At 41.1% G+C, this 17,506-nt stretch overlaps 1 protein-coding gene across 7 annotated transcripts in view; it reads left to right on the top strand.

Annotated features, from left to right (window-relative positions):
* The window catches only part of DOCK9 (dedicator of cytokinesis 9), a 288,455-nt gene that overhangs the window by 251,809 nt on the left and 19,140 nt on the right, over positions 1 to 17,506 (top strand). For 4 of the 7 annotated variants that reach the window (XM_082602533.1, XM_082602535.1, XM_082602532.1 and 1 more), the window contains exons 43-48: positions 72 to 287; positions 1,767 to 1,824; positions 2,716 to 2,793; positions 4,034 to 4,140; positions 15,887 to 16,009; positions 16,588 to 16,701. In XM_082602533.1, coding sequence (XP_082458659.1) covers positions 72 to 287; positions 1,767 to 1,824; positions 2,716 to 2,793; positions 4,034 to 4,140; positions 15,887 to 16,009; positions 16,588 to 16,701 — 696 coding nt within the window. The remainder of the gene's footprint in view (positions 1 to 71; positions 288 to 1,766; positions 1,825 to 2,715; positions 2,794 to 4,033; positions 4,141 to 15,886; positions 16,010 to 16,587; positions 16,702 to 17,506) is intronic. The other 3 variants (XM_082602537.1, XM_082602536.1, XM_082602534.1) reach the window with 1 other exon arrangement.

Genomic DNA, 17,506 nt, shown 5'->3' with positions numbered 1-17,506 from the left:
ATCATCTGATATGTATGCACACGGACAGAATGCAGCTGAAAGCCCCGTGTCCCCCTCCACCCTCGTTGCAGCACACCACCTTCTCCTCGGACGTGAAGGACCTGACCAAAAGGATCCGCACAGTTCTGATGGCCACGGCCCAGATGAAGGAGCACGAGAATGACCCCGAGATGCTGGTAGACCTCCAGTACAGCCTGGCCAAGTCCTACGCCAGCACCCCCGAGCTCCGGAAGACGTGGCTGGACAGCATGGCCCGGATCCATGTCAAAAACGGGGACCTGTCCGAGGTAGCCCCGCAAGCCTGTCAATCCGGGCTTTTGAGAAAACAAATTGTGTCCCATTCACTGAAGGAAGCCAATTATGAGAAAAATTTCCCAGTAATTCAAAGAAACCGGTTAAAAATATGTGATACTTTAAACAGTGTTGGGCTCGGGGTTCCTTCATGGTCATCTAAGCATTTTAACAATTTACAACGTCCTAAGGGGATGTCTCCATCACAAAAGGGCATTGTTTGAAGGCTCTTAGAAAACATCCGTGCTCACACAGTTGCCTGCTAGTTAGGTGCACTCAGTTTCTTCATCAAAACTCCTCTCTAGATCTAAAATTCAGCTATTTTATGATAAAATTAGATTTCCTTGTATGGAAGTCATGACAGGGCATTGCTTTTTCCTGTTTGAGGTAGTCCGTTTCCGTCTGTAGTCGTGGCAGGTGTCAGAGCTCCCTCATGGACAGAGCTGCACAGTTCAATAAGCGACAGCATGGCGGGGGCAGAGGGGGAGTGTGGGCTCCAAGGCAGACTGGATCCCGGATCCAACGCTGACTAACTCGGTGACATTGAGCCAGTTCTTAACCCCTCTGTGTCTCTATGACATCATTTGTAAAATGGGGGAAATTAAGGAAAACAGTAGGCTGTAAGGCGGGTAGTATTCATTGTTCCCATGAAAACTCTGCTCAGGGTTCATGCCTGAGGCGTTTAGGTATGATTAACAGTACTACCAAAGAAGTGTGCTTTTACTTTTAAACCTCTCTAACTGCTTAAATTAGTAAAATTGTGTTCTGTATCTGAAAATTTTATGTAACTATTTTTACCTATTGATTATTCAGAGTCCATTCTGTTTGACCATAAGTTTAATCTAAAATATACATTAGCCATAATAAAAATGAATTACATGCTGTTAGTAGTAGTAATTTTTTTATCATTCTGACAAGACCCAGGGCTCAGGCATTGGAACCTTATAGTAGGTTCATTTCCAACAGCTATCTTTAATGTTTTGTAAACCATGGCAACTTGGTGAAAAGAATTTATTTTTATTTTTTCTTTTGTTTTAAGGTGTTTATAATGTTATCCATTTAACATAAAATAATATTTTCATTTAGGATTTTTGGAAAAAGTTATCACTTCATCTCTGAATCTAAGAATGCACATGCCTTTTCTTCAAATGATCCTCTTTTCCCTTTAAGAGAAATAATGCTGAAATTTTATAGTAAGAAAAAACGCTTTTTAAAAATCTTTTACATTTAAATTTAATAATTTTAAATAGAAATAGGTCTTAGCAAATTTACTGCCATTTGTCTCAATTCAAAGTTTAAAATTTTCCATTTATTTGAATTGTTCTACTTTTTTCAAAAGGTAAGATGTTGGCCATTAGAAACACTAGTTGATGCCTTGAGATCTAATATAAGTACATATAGTCATTAGATTTCTGTTTGTGAGCATTGTGCCATTCTTTATAATTGGTGGTTCTGAAACGTGTCTTTTGTTTTAGGCAGCAATGTGCTATGTCCATGTCACAGCCCTGGTGGCAGAATATCTCACACGGAAAGGTAAGAAACGATTCCTGGGTTTGTGAAATAAATAAAAAATTGCACAAAGCAGCAAAGACAAATGAGAGCCATTAAGAAAGATTTGCACGTGGGGGATTTCTGTGTGTGTGTGTGTGTGTGTATGTGTACACTCTATTCATTGTTTTATTCACTGGCGTGACATTTGCTTGATGTGTGGTAGGCACCGCAGAAATGCAAAACAAAAGTAGGTGGCATTTTGTCATATAACCTCTTACTGATAACTCCATATTGCAAAAACTAGTTAATGAGCTTGGCATCTGGGAGTCCCTGACCAGCCAGTCTCCAGCTGAAAAGATTTTATTTGCCCTTAAGATAGTTCCCACCAGAACTGTTTATCAATCAAAAGGCAACTGTAACAGGAGGTGATCAGACAGTATTTTCTGGAGCACAGCCCGGTCGGCTTTGCTGTGTGCAAAGGCAGCTTGCAGGCTGGAAACCTTGCCACCCCATGGAAGGAACTGGCAGGAGTGAGTGCCACCCACCTGTGTGCTCAGTGCTTGTTCCCATGTTAGCAGGCTGCGAGTTCCGTCACGGCTCCTCTGGTTAAACACCAGTCGCTCGTTTCCACTTCAAATTTGAGAACACGGGGCTTTTAGAAAGGCCGGTTGTGTGCACGTGTGTGCTGGAGCACGGCTGCACCAGATCTGGCTGATTCCTTCGCAATGTGAGGAAACCACAGATGGCCAGGTCAGGGAATTTCTATCTTTCTGGTACAGCTGGCTCTTTGGAGTGGAATTTAAGGGCATCTAGGCTTGTCATACATCAGAGCTGGAAGGAGAAAGAAACCAGGGAGGGGCTCCGTATTCTCTTACTGCCAGCACGATGTCCTGTTGAGACCTGCTGTCGGGTAACACATCTCCTCACGTTTAGAAGCAGACGTAGCCCTCCAGCTGGAGCCGTCCCTCCTCCCCTCCAGCCACAGCACCTGCCAGAGGAGGCGCCGGGGAGGTGAGCTGAGAGCGGGCCGGCCGCCCCGTCCCTGTGACACTCGGACGTGGGGGGTTTCTCTTTCAACTCTGCTGGGATGGACTTGGCTCTCCTTCCCTCCCTTCTTTTCCTGGCCTCTCTGGTTTGGTGGCAGCCAAGGAGAAGAAAGCACTTTGGCCACCATTGTCGTCGTTCCACCAGAGCTGAGTTGTATTTTTAAATCTACTCTGTAGCCAAAAACATGGATGGTTGGATTTTATAATTTTGCTTTTTGTACCATCATGTATCCTCAAGCTCCCAGGTTAGTGCTTTGCATAGGGGAATCTTTGTCTCCACGGAACAAAAGCAAGGCGAAAGCTGGACGTTGGCAGAGATGCTAGACAACCCATGAAGGGGCTGGAAACCTTGACCATGTGCAGCAGAAACATCTCTGGCTTTAGGGTCCACTCTTTCAAGACTTGAATTCAAACTGCTCTGTGTTCCTTTTTTTCCTGAAACAGGGGAGGTCTCAGTTCAGGTTTTGACTTTTGTTTTACTGTAAACAGCAATCTCAGTAGAGTAGGAAGACATTTCAAGTCCTCCTTCACTTGATCGTTTTTGCCCAGCTGACATTGTCCAAGTGACATGAAACTTTCCCCAGTGACTCCATGGGAGGAAAGGCCTCTCCTTACCCCTCAGGCTGCTGACGTGGAACCAGCCAGGGCAGCCCCTCAGCTCACGGCTGCGGCCATCGAGTCACATCTTGGTAGACTGCTTCCTGCAGGAGAAGGGCGAGTTCTAATCTGAGTTCTGGCTTACTCCAGCCAGAGGGGGTGAGATGACAGCTGGAAGGAAACAGAGTTGTTTTTGAGTCTGTATTTCTCTGATTGGCTTTGGCTTCTTTATTTTTCTTGGTATCTGAGCATGGGTCATTCTACCAAATCAAACTATTGTTGTGATTACTTTGCTATTAATTTGATTCAATACCTATTTCAGTTTATTTAAGGATTACATACATTTTAATAAAGGTGGGTGAAAAATAAAAAGGGATGAGAAAAATAAAAAAAATTGAGGGCGGTGAGGGTTAAATATGAGGAAGTGAATGAAGGAAAGCACACAGTGGTGCCCAGGCTCCCCATATGGGAATGCTGGCCTGAGACGCAAGGGATTTCAGGATCGGTCCTCATGCAACCCAGAAACAAACAGGGCAGGAAGAACCCTCGCGGTTCATCCACTTTCAGGTTGATAGCTCCACCTGTCTCCCCTGCTCTCTCCATTCTAGGCATGTTTAGACAAGGATGCACAGCCTTCAGGGTGATCACCCCGAACATAGATGAGGAGGCCTCCATGATGGAAGACGTCGGCATGCAGGACGTCCACTTCAACGAGGTGAGCGCCGCAGCCCGCAAGGGCTCCGGTCACCCCAGTGTCTCGGGTGCTGCCGTTCACCCGCCCCTGCACCCAACTGGGATTTTCTGTCTGCAGTTGCTGTGTACACACTTCACTCTAAGATAATTCCCCAGAATGCTGAAACTGAACAGTGAAAGCTTCTGCCATTCCCATTCCCAGGAACTCCCCCTTTCCTCTGGAGAGAGTTTGAGGAACTAGTTGATAGTGAAGTGAGGCTGAGAGCTTGAACACTTGGGGTAAAAGGCCCAATATTGTGAATCATAAAGTTTCTCATTCTTCGCAACAGTTAATTTCTCTGGTTCCTGGGTTTTATTTCTGACTTTTAGATTAGTGTCTCCAACACAAGATATCTCCCTGATGTCCCCAAACATGCAAGGCCATGAGAAGCCAGGCTGGGCTCAGGGGCCGAGCAGGCCCCCAGTTCCCTGCCCCCACTTCAGTGCTGTCAGCCAGGGTCTGTGCACCATGAGTAGATAAGACCACCCTAGCCCACCCCCCATAGAGATCAGAAAGTTTGACTTTAGATCATTGTAGCAATTTTTGCAAGTTTCTTGCCAAAACAGGATCACCCTGAAGCCACTTAAAATCTGAAACTAGAGAGTTCTGAAATACAGCTAAGAATTTGAACAAATGCCAGTTTTCTGTGTGTGTGTTTCTTCATGTGGAGATAAAGAACAGAGAAAGGAGTAAATGTCTTCTGCCTCTGTTATACTTGTGTTTATGATGTGGAAGTCCTGCAATTAATATCAGGACTTTTGATCATGTTCATGCTGGTAAGCAGGGCCCATGAGCAAACATCCTCCATGACACTGACCATCCATGAATCAGCAATTCTCAAAGTGTGGTCCTGGGGTCCCCGAGACCCTTTCAGGAAGTCTTTGAGGTCCTTACTTTTCCAATTGAATGTCTCTGTGAGGCTGGATTTTCTTTGTCTACATCACCCAGAACAACATATTGAAGAGATTGAATGCAGAAGCAGAGACAGGAATCCAGGCTTCTCCTATGAAGTCAGACATCAGAGTTGCAAAAAATGTAAAACAATGCCACACTTCTCCTTAATTTTTTTTTGAAAATGTTATTTTTTCATTAAAAGTGTTATTTTCATTAACATGTCATAGGTTTATTATCTTAGTTTAAAGTAATCTACTTTTTTTTCAGTTTTCATTCCTAATATTGTAAATATTGAGAGATAACACCCATGTATACAAAAGTTCTCAGCTATTTTTAAAGAATTCTCAGTAATGTTTATGCTATGTAAAGGGACCTTAAGCCTCAAAGGTTTAAGAACCACTGCCAAAAATTGTCTAGTCTCAAATGACCCTCTAAATTAAAAATTAACTGTGAGAAAGAAGGATAATATATTGAGTGATTTCACATTTAAAAATTAAAATAGGGGCTTCCCTGGTGGCGCAGTGGCTGAGAGTCCGCCTGCCGATGCGGGGGACACGGGTTCGTGCCCCGGTCCGGGAAGATCCCACATGCTGCAGAGCAGCTAGGCCCGTGAGCCATGGCCGCTGAGCCTGCGCATCCGGAGCCTGTGCTCTGCAACGGGAGAGGCCACAACAGTGAGAGGCCCGTGTACCACAAAAAAATAATAATAATAATTAAAATAATTTTAACCAAAATACATGAAGTTCTCTAAGTATTCTGAAGGGGAAAAAAAAAACACAGTTGGTTATTACATGGTCTTAACAGTTCAGCGGTTTCTCCACCTTGAAATGCCTGGCCCAATGGTAATTTTTCATTTTTTACTCTGATGTGTGTGCCTGTCCCTTAGGCAACAAGGCCCGCACGCTCTTGGCTTTGAACTCCTCGCTTCAAGGAGGGTTTGCACTGGGTTCCTCCCTGAAAAGAGGCTTGAACGCGTTGTTTCCTTGGAGAAACCAGCCTTGTCCCCAGCTGACCAGTCAGTCCTCCAGAGTGCAGCACTTTGTTTAGATTCGATAAGGAAAAAAGCAATGCCAAGAACAACTGAAGATTCGAAAATAAACAGTTCTGGGTCACCTGTCCTTTGGAATGATAACATGAAGTTCAGGTTTGCTCATCAGATTAATAGGCTGGAATAGTCTCTGCAGCCTAGGGAATGAGCCCTGTGAAATCAAGGGCAGGCTTGATTGGGGAAATTTGTGGATGGCACCCATTCTGAGTAATAACTGAACATGTGACAGGGATAACTTTATCAGTTATTTTCAGAATATGGATTTTCCACCCTGTCCTTGAAGCATAAAGTTGGTAAATCTTTAACAAGGTCCATAGTACGCAATGATCTATCCTCATTAGGATGTGGCACAGGGGGTTGTAAAGCCCCAAGCAAGCCCTGCACATTGAGTGAAACTAGCCAGCAGTAAAAAAAGAACGTGTTCCAAAAGTCACGAAAGCAGAAACTGCCACGTAGTTTTTGCTTTGGCTCTCAAGATGTTTCAAGAAAAAGGGAAAGTCGAATATCTCTGCCAGAGAAGGAGTTTTGGGGAAAGCTGATGGGAATAGGTGTAGAGCAATAGTTTAATAAAAATCATTGCCCTTTTAATGTGCATTATTAGATATATTTAAATGTCTAAGATGCTCTCCTAACATGATTTTAGAGGCACTGCCTAAAAATGCAGAATTCTCCTAGGAGGAGACCTCAGGTGAGTTTTTTTTTTTTTTTTTTTTTTTGCGGTACGCGGGCCTCTCACTGTTGTGGCCTCTCCCGTTGCGGAGCACAGGCTCCGGACGCGCAGGCCCAGCGGCCATGGCTCACGGGCCCAGCCGCTCCGCGGCACATGGGATCCTCCCAGACCGGGGCACGAACCCGTATCCCCTGCATCGGCAGGCGGACTCTCAACCACTGCGCCACCAGGGAGGCCCTCAGGTGAGTTTTTATTGGCAGCAGTCCATCTTCCTTGACTCTGATCTAAAGAGCGAACTCCCCCGCAGCTGCTTTTGATTAAAGAGAAACGTTCCATTCCTGTTTACATTTTGTTTCACAAATTGGAGCCTATGCAGATTGAAGAATTCTGAGTTTCCTGTGGTGTCAAAATTCCACGCAGCCCATGTTGTTTTGAGATCCCAACCTCATTATCCCCTACAGGCAGGGTTCTAGAAGGAAATAGGTAGCACTCTCAGAAATTAAAGCAAGTCTAACAAAGGGACTATTTTGAAAAGTTTGGTCAGGGTTTAGGGAAACCAACAAGGAATATTGCAGAACCCTGGAGGTTAGCAACAGCTGGGTTGCCACTGTCAACCTGTGGGCTAAGGGAGCGGGGAGAGAGAAACTACACAGAGGGGCCACCTGCCCCGGCTCAGTACTGGCAGGGGGGCAGGGAGGGAGGCACCCCCTCCCGACACTCTCCTTCTGTCCACCAGTCTCTCCTGCTGGCCTTCCACTGGCTGAGCCCAGCAGGCAGGCCAGCAGTCCTGGTGCATCGGCCCGCATGGCACAGAGCAAGGGAGGAACAGGGCCAAAAGGGACTGTAGTGGGGAAATGGAAAATACAGTCCATCCTCATTATTTGCCCAGTTGCTAAAATTTCTTTGTTACCCCAGAATCAGCATGCACTGAGGTGCTTTTACAGTCATTTGGGGACATGGCACAAAGCAGCAAAAAATTTGAGGCCACACGTTCCCATCTGAGGCTGAACAGGCAACACTCTGCCTCCTTGTTTCAGCTCGTGCTGTAAACAGGGGTCCTTCTCTGGCCCCCTAGCATGGTGCTGAAGTGCTTGTCCAGTGTTCCTGAGCTCAGGAAGGTGATGTGCCTTACAGAGAAAATACTTGTCAGATAAACTCTGTTCAGGCCGGAGTTACAGTGCTTTGGGTCATGGGTTCAATATTAATGAATCAACAATATGTGCTAAATGAGGTGTCTTTAAACAGAAACACACATAAAACAAGGTTATGTACTAATCAATTGCCAAAAATTTTGTAACCAGAGGCTCTCTGGAGCCTAATCCTGTATTTCCCCGAGAAGGGAGTGTTCCGTGTTCACAAATTCAGTGTCGGTGGTGACCATAGATCATAACCACAGCAAATAATGAGGATCGACTGTATTTGGCACCCTCAAGTGTTGTTTCACAGACCAGCAACGGTGAGGTTTACCAGGCAGGTCACTGACTTGTATTAGCCAAACTGCATTTGTTCAGAAACAACAAACATAAAATGTTTATACCTACAGAACATCCCAAGAGAGAGTTATCAGCAAAACACATTCTGTGGTTCCTTGTTTACACGTCATCCAAGCCTGGCCATTTTCTGTAACCCTGTAGAGTGGTCCAAGCATCTACTTTTCCTTGACCAAGAGTGCTCTTAGAACCACAAAAGTTATGTAGCATATCTTCACTTTTATAATGCTTCTCAAAAACAATAGCAGTAGGGAACGTGGCCCATGGAACTTGTCTGACTGCTCTACCTTGTCTCATACCAGGACATATTGCCCTGCTTCATGTTGCAAATATTTCCTAAGCCTCCTTATGCTGGAGAGACAAGGGTGAGCATGATGTGGTCCCTGCCCCAGCACACAACACTGCTTCTGATGCTTTCTTGCCATTGAGGAGAAACACCTAAACCACGGTCCCTTAGAATCTGAATTGAAAGTTGTCTCCATTCTTTGTGGCTTAGAAATTTCTACATTTACATGTGTTGATTTGCTCCATAAACTAGCTGTGTGCCATATGCCAGCTCAGTGATATATGAGGGAGGTGCCTGTCTTAGAAAGTTTGACCTAGTGTGCTAGTCCTCAAGCTTTAGTGTGCTTAAAAATTACTTAGATTCCTGTTACAAATATAGATTCCCATTCTAACCCACCCCCACCCATCCCCAGATTTAGTTGGGTGACTGTAGCGCCTGGGAATCTGTATTTTAACAAGCATCCCAGGTGATTATTCCGATACAAAGGATCTTCGACTGTATCTTGAGAAACGATAATATAGTGGAAATGTGAATGATGCCATGATGTACGCCATTGCCCAAGCCAGGTCACATGCTTACGGTTATTCCCAAATGGTAGATAAAAGAGACAGGTAGCTTCATAAGAAAGGTTAAATTAAATCAGTCAATCCTAAGATGGGGCAAATATTTAAGTGAAAAAATTTTAAATACCCTGCAAATACACAGGCTCATAATGCATTTTCAAGCACACACATGCACCCATGCACAGCATTAGTGAGCTATTTCCACAGACAGATGCTCGGTGCCCTCAATTGCATGGCTGTGACACACCTAAAAATGACTGGCTAATTACATTTTAAACAGCTTCCTGAATGGCTTACGAGCTTAATGTACCGAGATCTTTTTAAGTCTAGTCTAGTATCATAAAATGTATACTTTCCAGGTGCATAAAGCTCATTGAGGTTTTTTTTCCCCCAACCAGTAATTACTTACAGTTCTTTGTGTGTATTGACAATTTAGAAAAAAATAACTTGGCATTTAGATTTTAAACAAGGGGGAAAATCATCAGACTTTATGTATGATCGCCTTTCAAGGTCACCACTCTCTGACCGCTGTCAGTGTAAGTTCTTGTTTTCAAGTGATTGCTGAGAATTCAAAGTAAATTAATACATGGAATTTCTGTTGAGAATATTATTCATATATGCCCCGACGTTTAGTTACTATGATGTCTTAGTTTTTATGACTCTTTATAATTTTGTGTTGACATATGGCCTCTCAAACTTAGCTGTCTATGATTGCTGGTTATTTCTATTCAAAGAATTGTTACTTGATGTACCAGCTGTAAACGTCTAGGTATAGAGTTGACATTAGCTTGAATAATTTACCTTACCAAATTAAGCTTTGATGCTCAGTAATCCATACTCTACCTTTATGAGAGAAGGACTTACCTTTTTTAAAAATAAAAGCCATTTTTAGTTTGTTATTGGGTAAAATCTCTAACTACTCTGCTTTTTATAGTATACATTACCATTTTCTACAATAAAAAGTGATATTCAGACTGATACACTATAGATTCTGAATGCCTCCTGAATCAAAAGAAAAGATAAAATAATGTCCAGTAGCATATATAGGTTGATGATGTATTGTTTCCTAATTCTTAATTACCATCAAGTTGTGATACTTATTTCATAGTTATTTACTAAGCTCTATTCACTCTATGAAACATTACTGTTTTCCAACCATTCTGGGAAGTGTCCCTGGTTGAAGTCTACTTTTTTGTACCAAATATGGCAGATTTTTCCATAGTGAACTGAATTGTCCATAGTATTGATATGCCACATGAATTCAGGTTTAATCGTTATTAAACTTTCCTTGTGCTTCTGGTTTGACAAATGAGTAAAAGTAGTATTCAAATCTTAGTCTCACAATTAGGAGCATTTGGCTCAGGAGATTACTCATAAACTCTATTTGATATATATATTTAAGTGACTAAATCTAGAACCATTCAAAATATACCTGAAAGGTATATACGCGGATGCCTTATGAGGACAGACAGAACATCATTTTAAAATCAAGTAACATCTCCTTATATAATACTTCCTTGTTGTGATAGTGGATGTGTGTGTGCATTTTCATTTCTCATAAAATTATCTATATTCAATTATTAATTTATTTTTAGAAAACTTTTGAGTGTGGCTATTTAATCTGGGTATTTAATCTTTCCACCTCCCCGACCTCATCTCTTTGCCCTGTTTGACTCAGATTTTATACTCTAGCCCTCAAACTACTTATAAAGTTCTCACACACCATGCTGCCATCTCTCCCATGTCTCTGCCCAGGCTGTTCCCTCTCCCTGGAATGTCTCCCCCCTCTTCCTTGCTATTCCCACCTTTCACCTTCACCTCACTAACTCTTCATGATGTGTAAGACTCAGTCAGTCATCACTTTCTGCAACCTTCCATGGCCCCCCATCCCCCATCACTGGATAGGTGCTGCTCCTCTCTGCATCCCTGATTCCCTGTGCATTTATCAGCACACTCACCACCATCTTTTGTAATCTCTTTATGGATCTGCATAGAGATCTGAGCTTTCTGAGCAGGAAGTGCTCTCTTCACTTGATTCTTGGCCTCCCCTGGACTCACTCAGAGACACACAGACTACTGTTAAGTCAGTAAACGCCTACTGCTCTCAGTTCAGAGCGTATACCCTTCTGACTCGCAGTTTGGCACGTATTTGAAGTCACTGTGGCTTTCTCTGTCCTCAGTATCTTAACATGCACGTCAAGTCTCTTCCAGTCGGTGGTCATGGGTCTCTAGTCCATCACTTCTAGCTGCTTCGAAGGACAACCTCTCTGTGTCTTTGAGGGCCTCCTCCTCAAAGCCAGTTTCATGTATACCACATAACCTGATAAACTATCCCAAACGCACCCCCACCCCATGTTTAGTAAAAATCTACAGAGCCATTTTTATAAATTACAGAAACTTAAATTTTATTTATATAGGTTTGTTTTATAAACCCAGTGTCGAGTACAGTGCCTTGTACGTAGTAGCTTCTTGGTAAAATGTGTGAATGAATGAATGAAAGAATCAAGTTAATGATGTGGTAGTGACTGTGCCTGGTTATAACATTTATAACTCTTTGAGAAGAATGTTAAATATTCTATGAGATTATATTAAAGTTACTCTAGAGTCTTATTGTGCTGTAACTGCTAGGCATGGAGTTAGGAATCTTTAGGTCTCTCTGATCCCATCCACAATAAATAGGGTGTCATCATTGTGTATTTACATCTACAGTGTGAACCATACTATAGTTTGAACAAAACCCAGTAGTGAGAAAAGAAGGGGCCAAATGAGTAGTCTGTAAATTAAACCTAAGAATAGCTTTAAGATGGGTAAATTTCCATGCCTTGACTATTTTGTTATCAGAAGAATTCCTTGGTTGTACAGCATTCTCATCCCTGATGGGAAATTAGGTCTTCTCAGAATTCGTTCACCTCTGCTATAGTCCCACAGCATCACTGAGAATGAAGATGCTCAATAAATACCCAGTGCAGTGTCTGTGATCTAAGATATGTAAGAATTGCAAGCCTTTGATAAAGGACTCGTTTCCCTACAGCGAAGGACAGCTAATAGTAATATTGTTATATTACTAACAAAAATGCAGATCGATTCATTCATCCAAGAAATTCTTGCCTACCAAATATGTATGTGGCACTGTGGGATATTACATTGCCCAGTAGAAGTAAGATATCATTTTTCAAAAATTAATACAAAGTAGAAAGTGATGGTTGAAAAAGAGAGATTTGTTTAACTGGCCTATTATTACATATAGCATTTAGTTTTCAGAGCATTTTAATGGGTAAAATTTTATTTGATCATCACAACTACCAAATTAGATTAGACCTTTATTACCTTCCCAGTTTTACAAATATGCTAAAGTAAGTACATTGACACTGACACTATACAAGTTTTATTTTTATGCTTTTCTTTTATGTAGCTTTTTATAATCAGAGAAGCATGAGAAGAATCGTAAAATCTTGTTTTATTTAACCTGGACAGATTCTCCACTGGAAAAGATTTGAGACAAAACTAAGAGAAAACGGAGAGAGGTTTTGCAACTTCATAATACAAACGCACAGAGAAAAGATATGGTGTTAGGACCTTTACTGACTTTTTTCTTTGTCTATAGCTGTTAGGATAATTACTACATATTCTGGCTTCAGTGTTTGCACTTAATGAGACCTACAATAAAAGTATGAGATAACTGATACACCTCTTTATAAGCATTGGTACAGAGTTTAGTCACACAGATGACAGTTTTATGATTTGTATGTTGTAAATATGACATAGGAAGTAAATGTCTTGCTTTAAAGATGGTTTGTTTAAGTCAGTTAGGTAGTATTTTCTGGTAAATTGATTCACAACTGCTTTTAAAATGTTTACTTTCTTTGGATCTATAAACCGTAGACATTAGGACTATAATGAAATATTAGGCTGGTAGTGAAAAACACAGGTCGTGCCCTTCATTTACAGAACTGTGGAGGATACAGACATATTAAAAGGCAACTATAAAAGCCTTAAAAATATATTAGCAAATTTAATCTAGCAGTATATAAATAAGAGGAATATATTGTGACTAAGTGGTGTTTACCCTGACAATGCACCGTTGGTCCAACCCTGTAAAAACCAATTAATATAATTCACCATATTAACAGAATAAATAAGGAAAGTCTTATGACCATCTTAATAGATGCAGAAAAATCATTTGAAAAAATTCAATATCCATTCATGAGTTTAAAAAAAAATCCTAGGAGTAGAAAGGAACTTATTCAAGAAAAAAGATTATCTACAAAAAACCTACAGCTAACATCATACTTTATGGTGAAAGACTGAATGCTTTCCCCCTAAAATTGGGAACAAGACAAGAATACCTGCTTTACCACTCATTTGACATTGTGCTGCAGGTTCTAGCCAGTGCAGTAAGGTAAGAAAAAGAAATAAAACTGCATATATTGACATAAGATGCAGTTGTCTTTTGTGACAGAAGTAACCCGAAAGAATTTACAAGAGAAGTTACTAAAACTGAGTTTAGCAAGATCATAGGACATAAGATCAGTGTACAAAAATCAATCAACCTTCACGTTTAGAGATTCTTACACCATAGTTTCACCATATTGTTAACAATTACTTTGTATAATTCCTACAAACAGGTATGCTGGATGACTTTAAATCTTACTCAAATAAAGGCCTTTACTCCAAAAAAAATCATCAAAATTAAAAAACAGTACTGTTTATAAAAGCATCAAAAACGTTGAAAAATTAGATGTAAATCTGTAGAGATTTGTATGCTAAAAACTACCAAACACTGATGAAAGAAATCAAAGAAGTCCTAAATAAGTGGCACAAAAGACTCAGTATTTTTAAGATGTCAGTTCTCCCTAAATTAATTTATAGATTCAAAGCAGTCCTAATCGAACTCCCATCTGGAGTTCTAGTAGAAATTGATAAACAGATTCTAAAATTTATATGGAAAAGCAAAGGAACTAGACTAGCCAAAACAATTTTGAAAAAGTTGGAAGAGCCGTGCTATCTGATTTCAAGATAAAGCAGTGGTTCTCAGCTAGAGATGATTTTGCCCCCTCTCTCCCAGGGAACATTTGGCTGTGTCTGGAAAGGTTTTTTAACGTCGCAATTTGGAAAAAGGGGGAAGGGTGGTGCTACTGCTACTGGCATCTAGTGGGTAAAGGCTAAGAATGCTGCTAAGCATCCTATAATGCGTAGGACAGCCCCCCAGAAAAAAGAGTTATCTGGCCCAAAATATTGTTCATGTCACTGTGGAGAAACCCTTCTATAAAGCTACAGTAGTGATCAAGACAGTGTGATATTGGCACAAGGACAGACACATCTATCAATGGAACAAAGTAGAGAAGCCAGAAGTAGACCCACACAGGTATGGTCAGTTGATTTTTGACAAAAGTTCAAAGGCACTTCAATGGTGAAAGGACCGTCTTTCATCAAGTGGTGTTGGAACAACTGGACATTCATATGGGAAAAATAAGTTGACCTGTACTTTACACTGTATTCAGAAATAACTCAAAGGATCATAGACTTAAATGTGAAATATAAAACTATAAAACTTCTGGAAGAAAACATAGGAGATAATCTTTGTGAACTTGATAAAGATCTCTTAGATGTAATGTATAAAGCACAATCCAGAAAATAAAAACTTGATAAATGGAGCTTCACCAAAATTTAAAACATCTGCTCTTCAAAAGACACTGTTAAGAAAATCCAGAGACAAGCTACAGATTGGGAGAAAATTACAAATCACTTTTATGCAAAATATATAAAGAACTCTCAAAACCCAATAATAAGAAAATAACCCAGTAGAAGAAGACTGAGGAAAAGAATTGAATAGGTACTTCACCAAAGCTATATAGATGACAAATATGCACATGAAGTTTACTCAACCTCATTCATGAAACCCTACTCCAATGGGCTTAAATAAAGGTCGAATAAATTGACTCCCATTAGTAAATTCCACAGAGGATTGACAAATCAACCTGATGGTTTAACAAAGTGGTAAAAGGTACAGTTACTTTGGAAGGGAGGAGGAGCTCTCCACTCTGTTCATAGGGCAGACAGGCCCCTGGCTGGCCATGGGATGGATGCCAGCCCGCTGAGAGCATCTGTCCCAGCATTCCCAGCAAGGGTCCTAAAATTCACCCTGATTGGCCAGCTTAGGTCATATGATGAAGCAATGATTGGCAGGAAAATAGATTTATGCTGGTTAGTTTAAACCTGAGGCACCTGTCCCAGCCCTTGAGTCATAGTGTTAGCTTCTTCCAAAGTTCAAGGGCTTTAATGGAGGTAGGGTGACTGCCCAAACTTCAGTAGATAGAAGTCTTGAAAGGAAAAGGGAAAGAATGTTGGTGAGGCCGGTGTAGTGCCTACCACACTCCATTACTGAATTGCTCTAAGATGTTTAAATTGGTTTGAAGTCATGCTTAGTGACTTTCCATGTCTCAGCATTGTCATTGTTCCTCAGAAAGGAAGAAAATCTAAATTATATTTAGAAAAAACTGAGAACAAAAATTGAGAGCCTGTGTGAAACCATCCATTTCAATTTTTTTCCATGCATTTAACTATTACACAGTTACACAATGTGACCCTTCATTTCTGTTTGTAAACATGTTTGGAAAATAGCTCATTAAGAAAAAGAACCTGGAAGTTAGTGTTTAAAAATATTACATATTTTGAAATTTCCTTCCTGGCCGTCTTAACCATTTATATATTCTGCAAGGAACACAGTGCCAGTTTCCCTGTAACACTCTTTCCTGGCCGGGGGCCTTCTTTGATCAGGACGTGCTCATGGAGCTCCTGGAACAGTGTGCAGACGGACTCTGGAAGGCCGAGCGCTACGAGCTGATCGCCGACATTTATAAGCTCATCATCCCCATCTACGAGAAGCGGAGGGATTTTGAGGTACCTGAGTGGTTTGTTTTCTCCCGTTTGAGAGGACAGTTGAGTGACACACATCCCCAGACGTTCTTATATACAGAAAGCGCAAGCAGGCCATTTGAGCAATGGCCTCTGACCCGCCACGTGACACTGGCGGGTCGCCATCCTCAGAGCCACCAGGTGTCACACCTCTACCCAGACCTCAAATCTCAAACGACAGGGGTTGGGAATTCTGGCACTCCACCTTCGTGGGAAAACAGTGACCCTTTCTTTCATCCTTCCTGGGCTGGGGAGGCCATCCAGTTTCTCTCAGCTAAGGAATGGAGTAGGAAGAGCAAAGACTGCAGACGTCATCAGAGGACTGAATGGGCTCACTGCACTGGAAATCCAGTGGGTCTTCAGTATGCAGGATGGCCCTGTGGGTAGAAAACAAAGCAGTTGGATAATAATCACTACCGGTTGTGCTGTCAAAATTCATTCTTGATTTTTTTTTGAAACTCAAGTCCAACGAATTTTCACCTATATAGTATCATTTCATTGTTATTTTAAAATAATTCTACTAGTTGCAAGTGGGAAGAAATGGGTTTTGTTCTGCTTTCCAGAGGCTGGCCCATCTGTATGACACACTGCACCGAGCCTACAGCAAGGTGACCGAGGTCATGCATTCAGGCCGAAGGCTTCTGGGGACGTACTTCCGAGTAGCCTTCTTCGGACAGGTGAGCCTCCTCTCTGTTCTCTAGGCCGTCCCAAGTCCTTTTTTTCTTGTTTAAACTCTATATACAAAGTGGTATTTTGTAAATTTTCTGTTTTTTAGAAATGCTAATTTGATGAATTTGTCATGTTTAGTATGGTTCTTATCTTCCTCAGTAGTAAACTTTCTGCCTTTTTTTCTTTCTTCCTGTCTTTTCTTTATTACTTTCTTAAGGCAGCGGTAAGTTCTCCTTCCATAAGATATTCTTAGCGGCATCTTTGGTACTTCAGTGTGGTTTGCAAGTTTCCTTTTCAAGTCTGTATGTATATCTGTCCAGTCATTACAAACTCCAAAACAAAATTAACATTTTATTCCATTTACAGAAATAAATCACCTGTTCCCTTACACATCTATACTGCATGTTTTAAACCAAAATTAAGACTTTCTGGTTTCCTTTGTCCCTGTGCTTCTCTATCTTTTATAATACAATATCTCTGCAAGTAGATTTACCATTGTAATATTTCAGAAACCCTTTAGAAAAGGGGTCATTTAAATTTAACTGAAAGTTTAACCTCCAAGTCTCTAACATGATTAAATAGTATAAATTACAATCCATTTATTCAGAGTGTGTGGTTTTCTATGAGCATTATATAACCTTCAATTTATCCTGTTATTTATTGTCTTTTATAACTTTATAGCAATACCAGTTTACAGACAGTGAAACAGATGTGGAGGTAATTACAGTAAATGCATAAAAAACAAGTAATGTAGTGAAATTACTGCATCTAAACTCCTAGTTTGATGTGGGTGTTTTTTGTTTCATGTTAGCC

Source organism: Mesoplodon mirus (genome assembly GCF_964341445.2).
Source record: "Mesoplodon mirus genome assembly, chromosome: 17".
Classification (NCBI taxonomy): domain Eukaryota; kingdom Metazoa; phylum Chordata; class Mammalia; order Artiodactyla; family Ziphiidae; genus Mesoplodon; species Mesoplodon mirus.
This window is presented reverse-complemented; position numbering and strand designations above follow the sequence as displayed.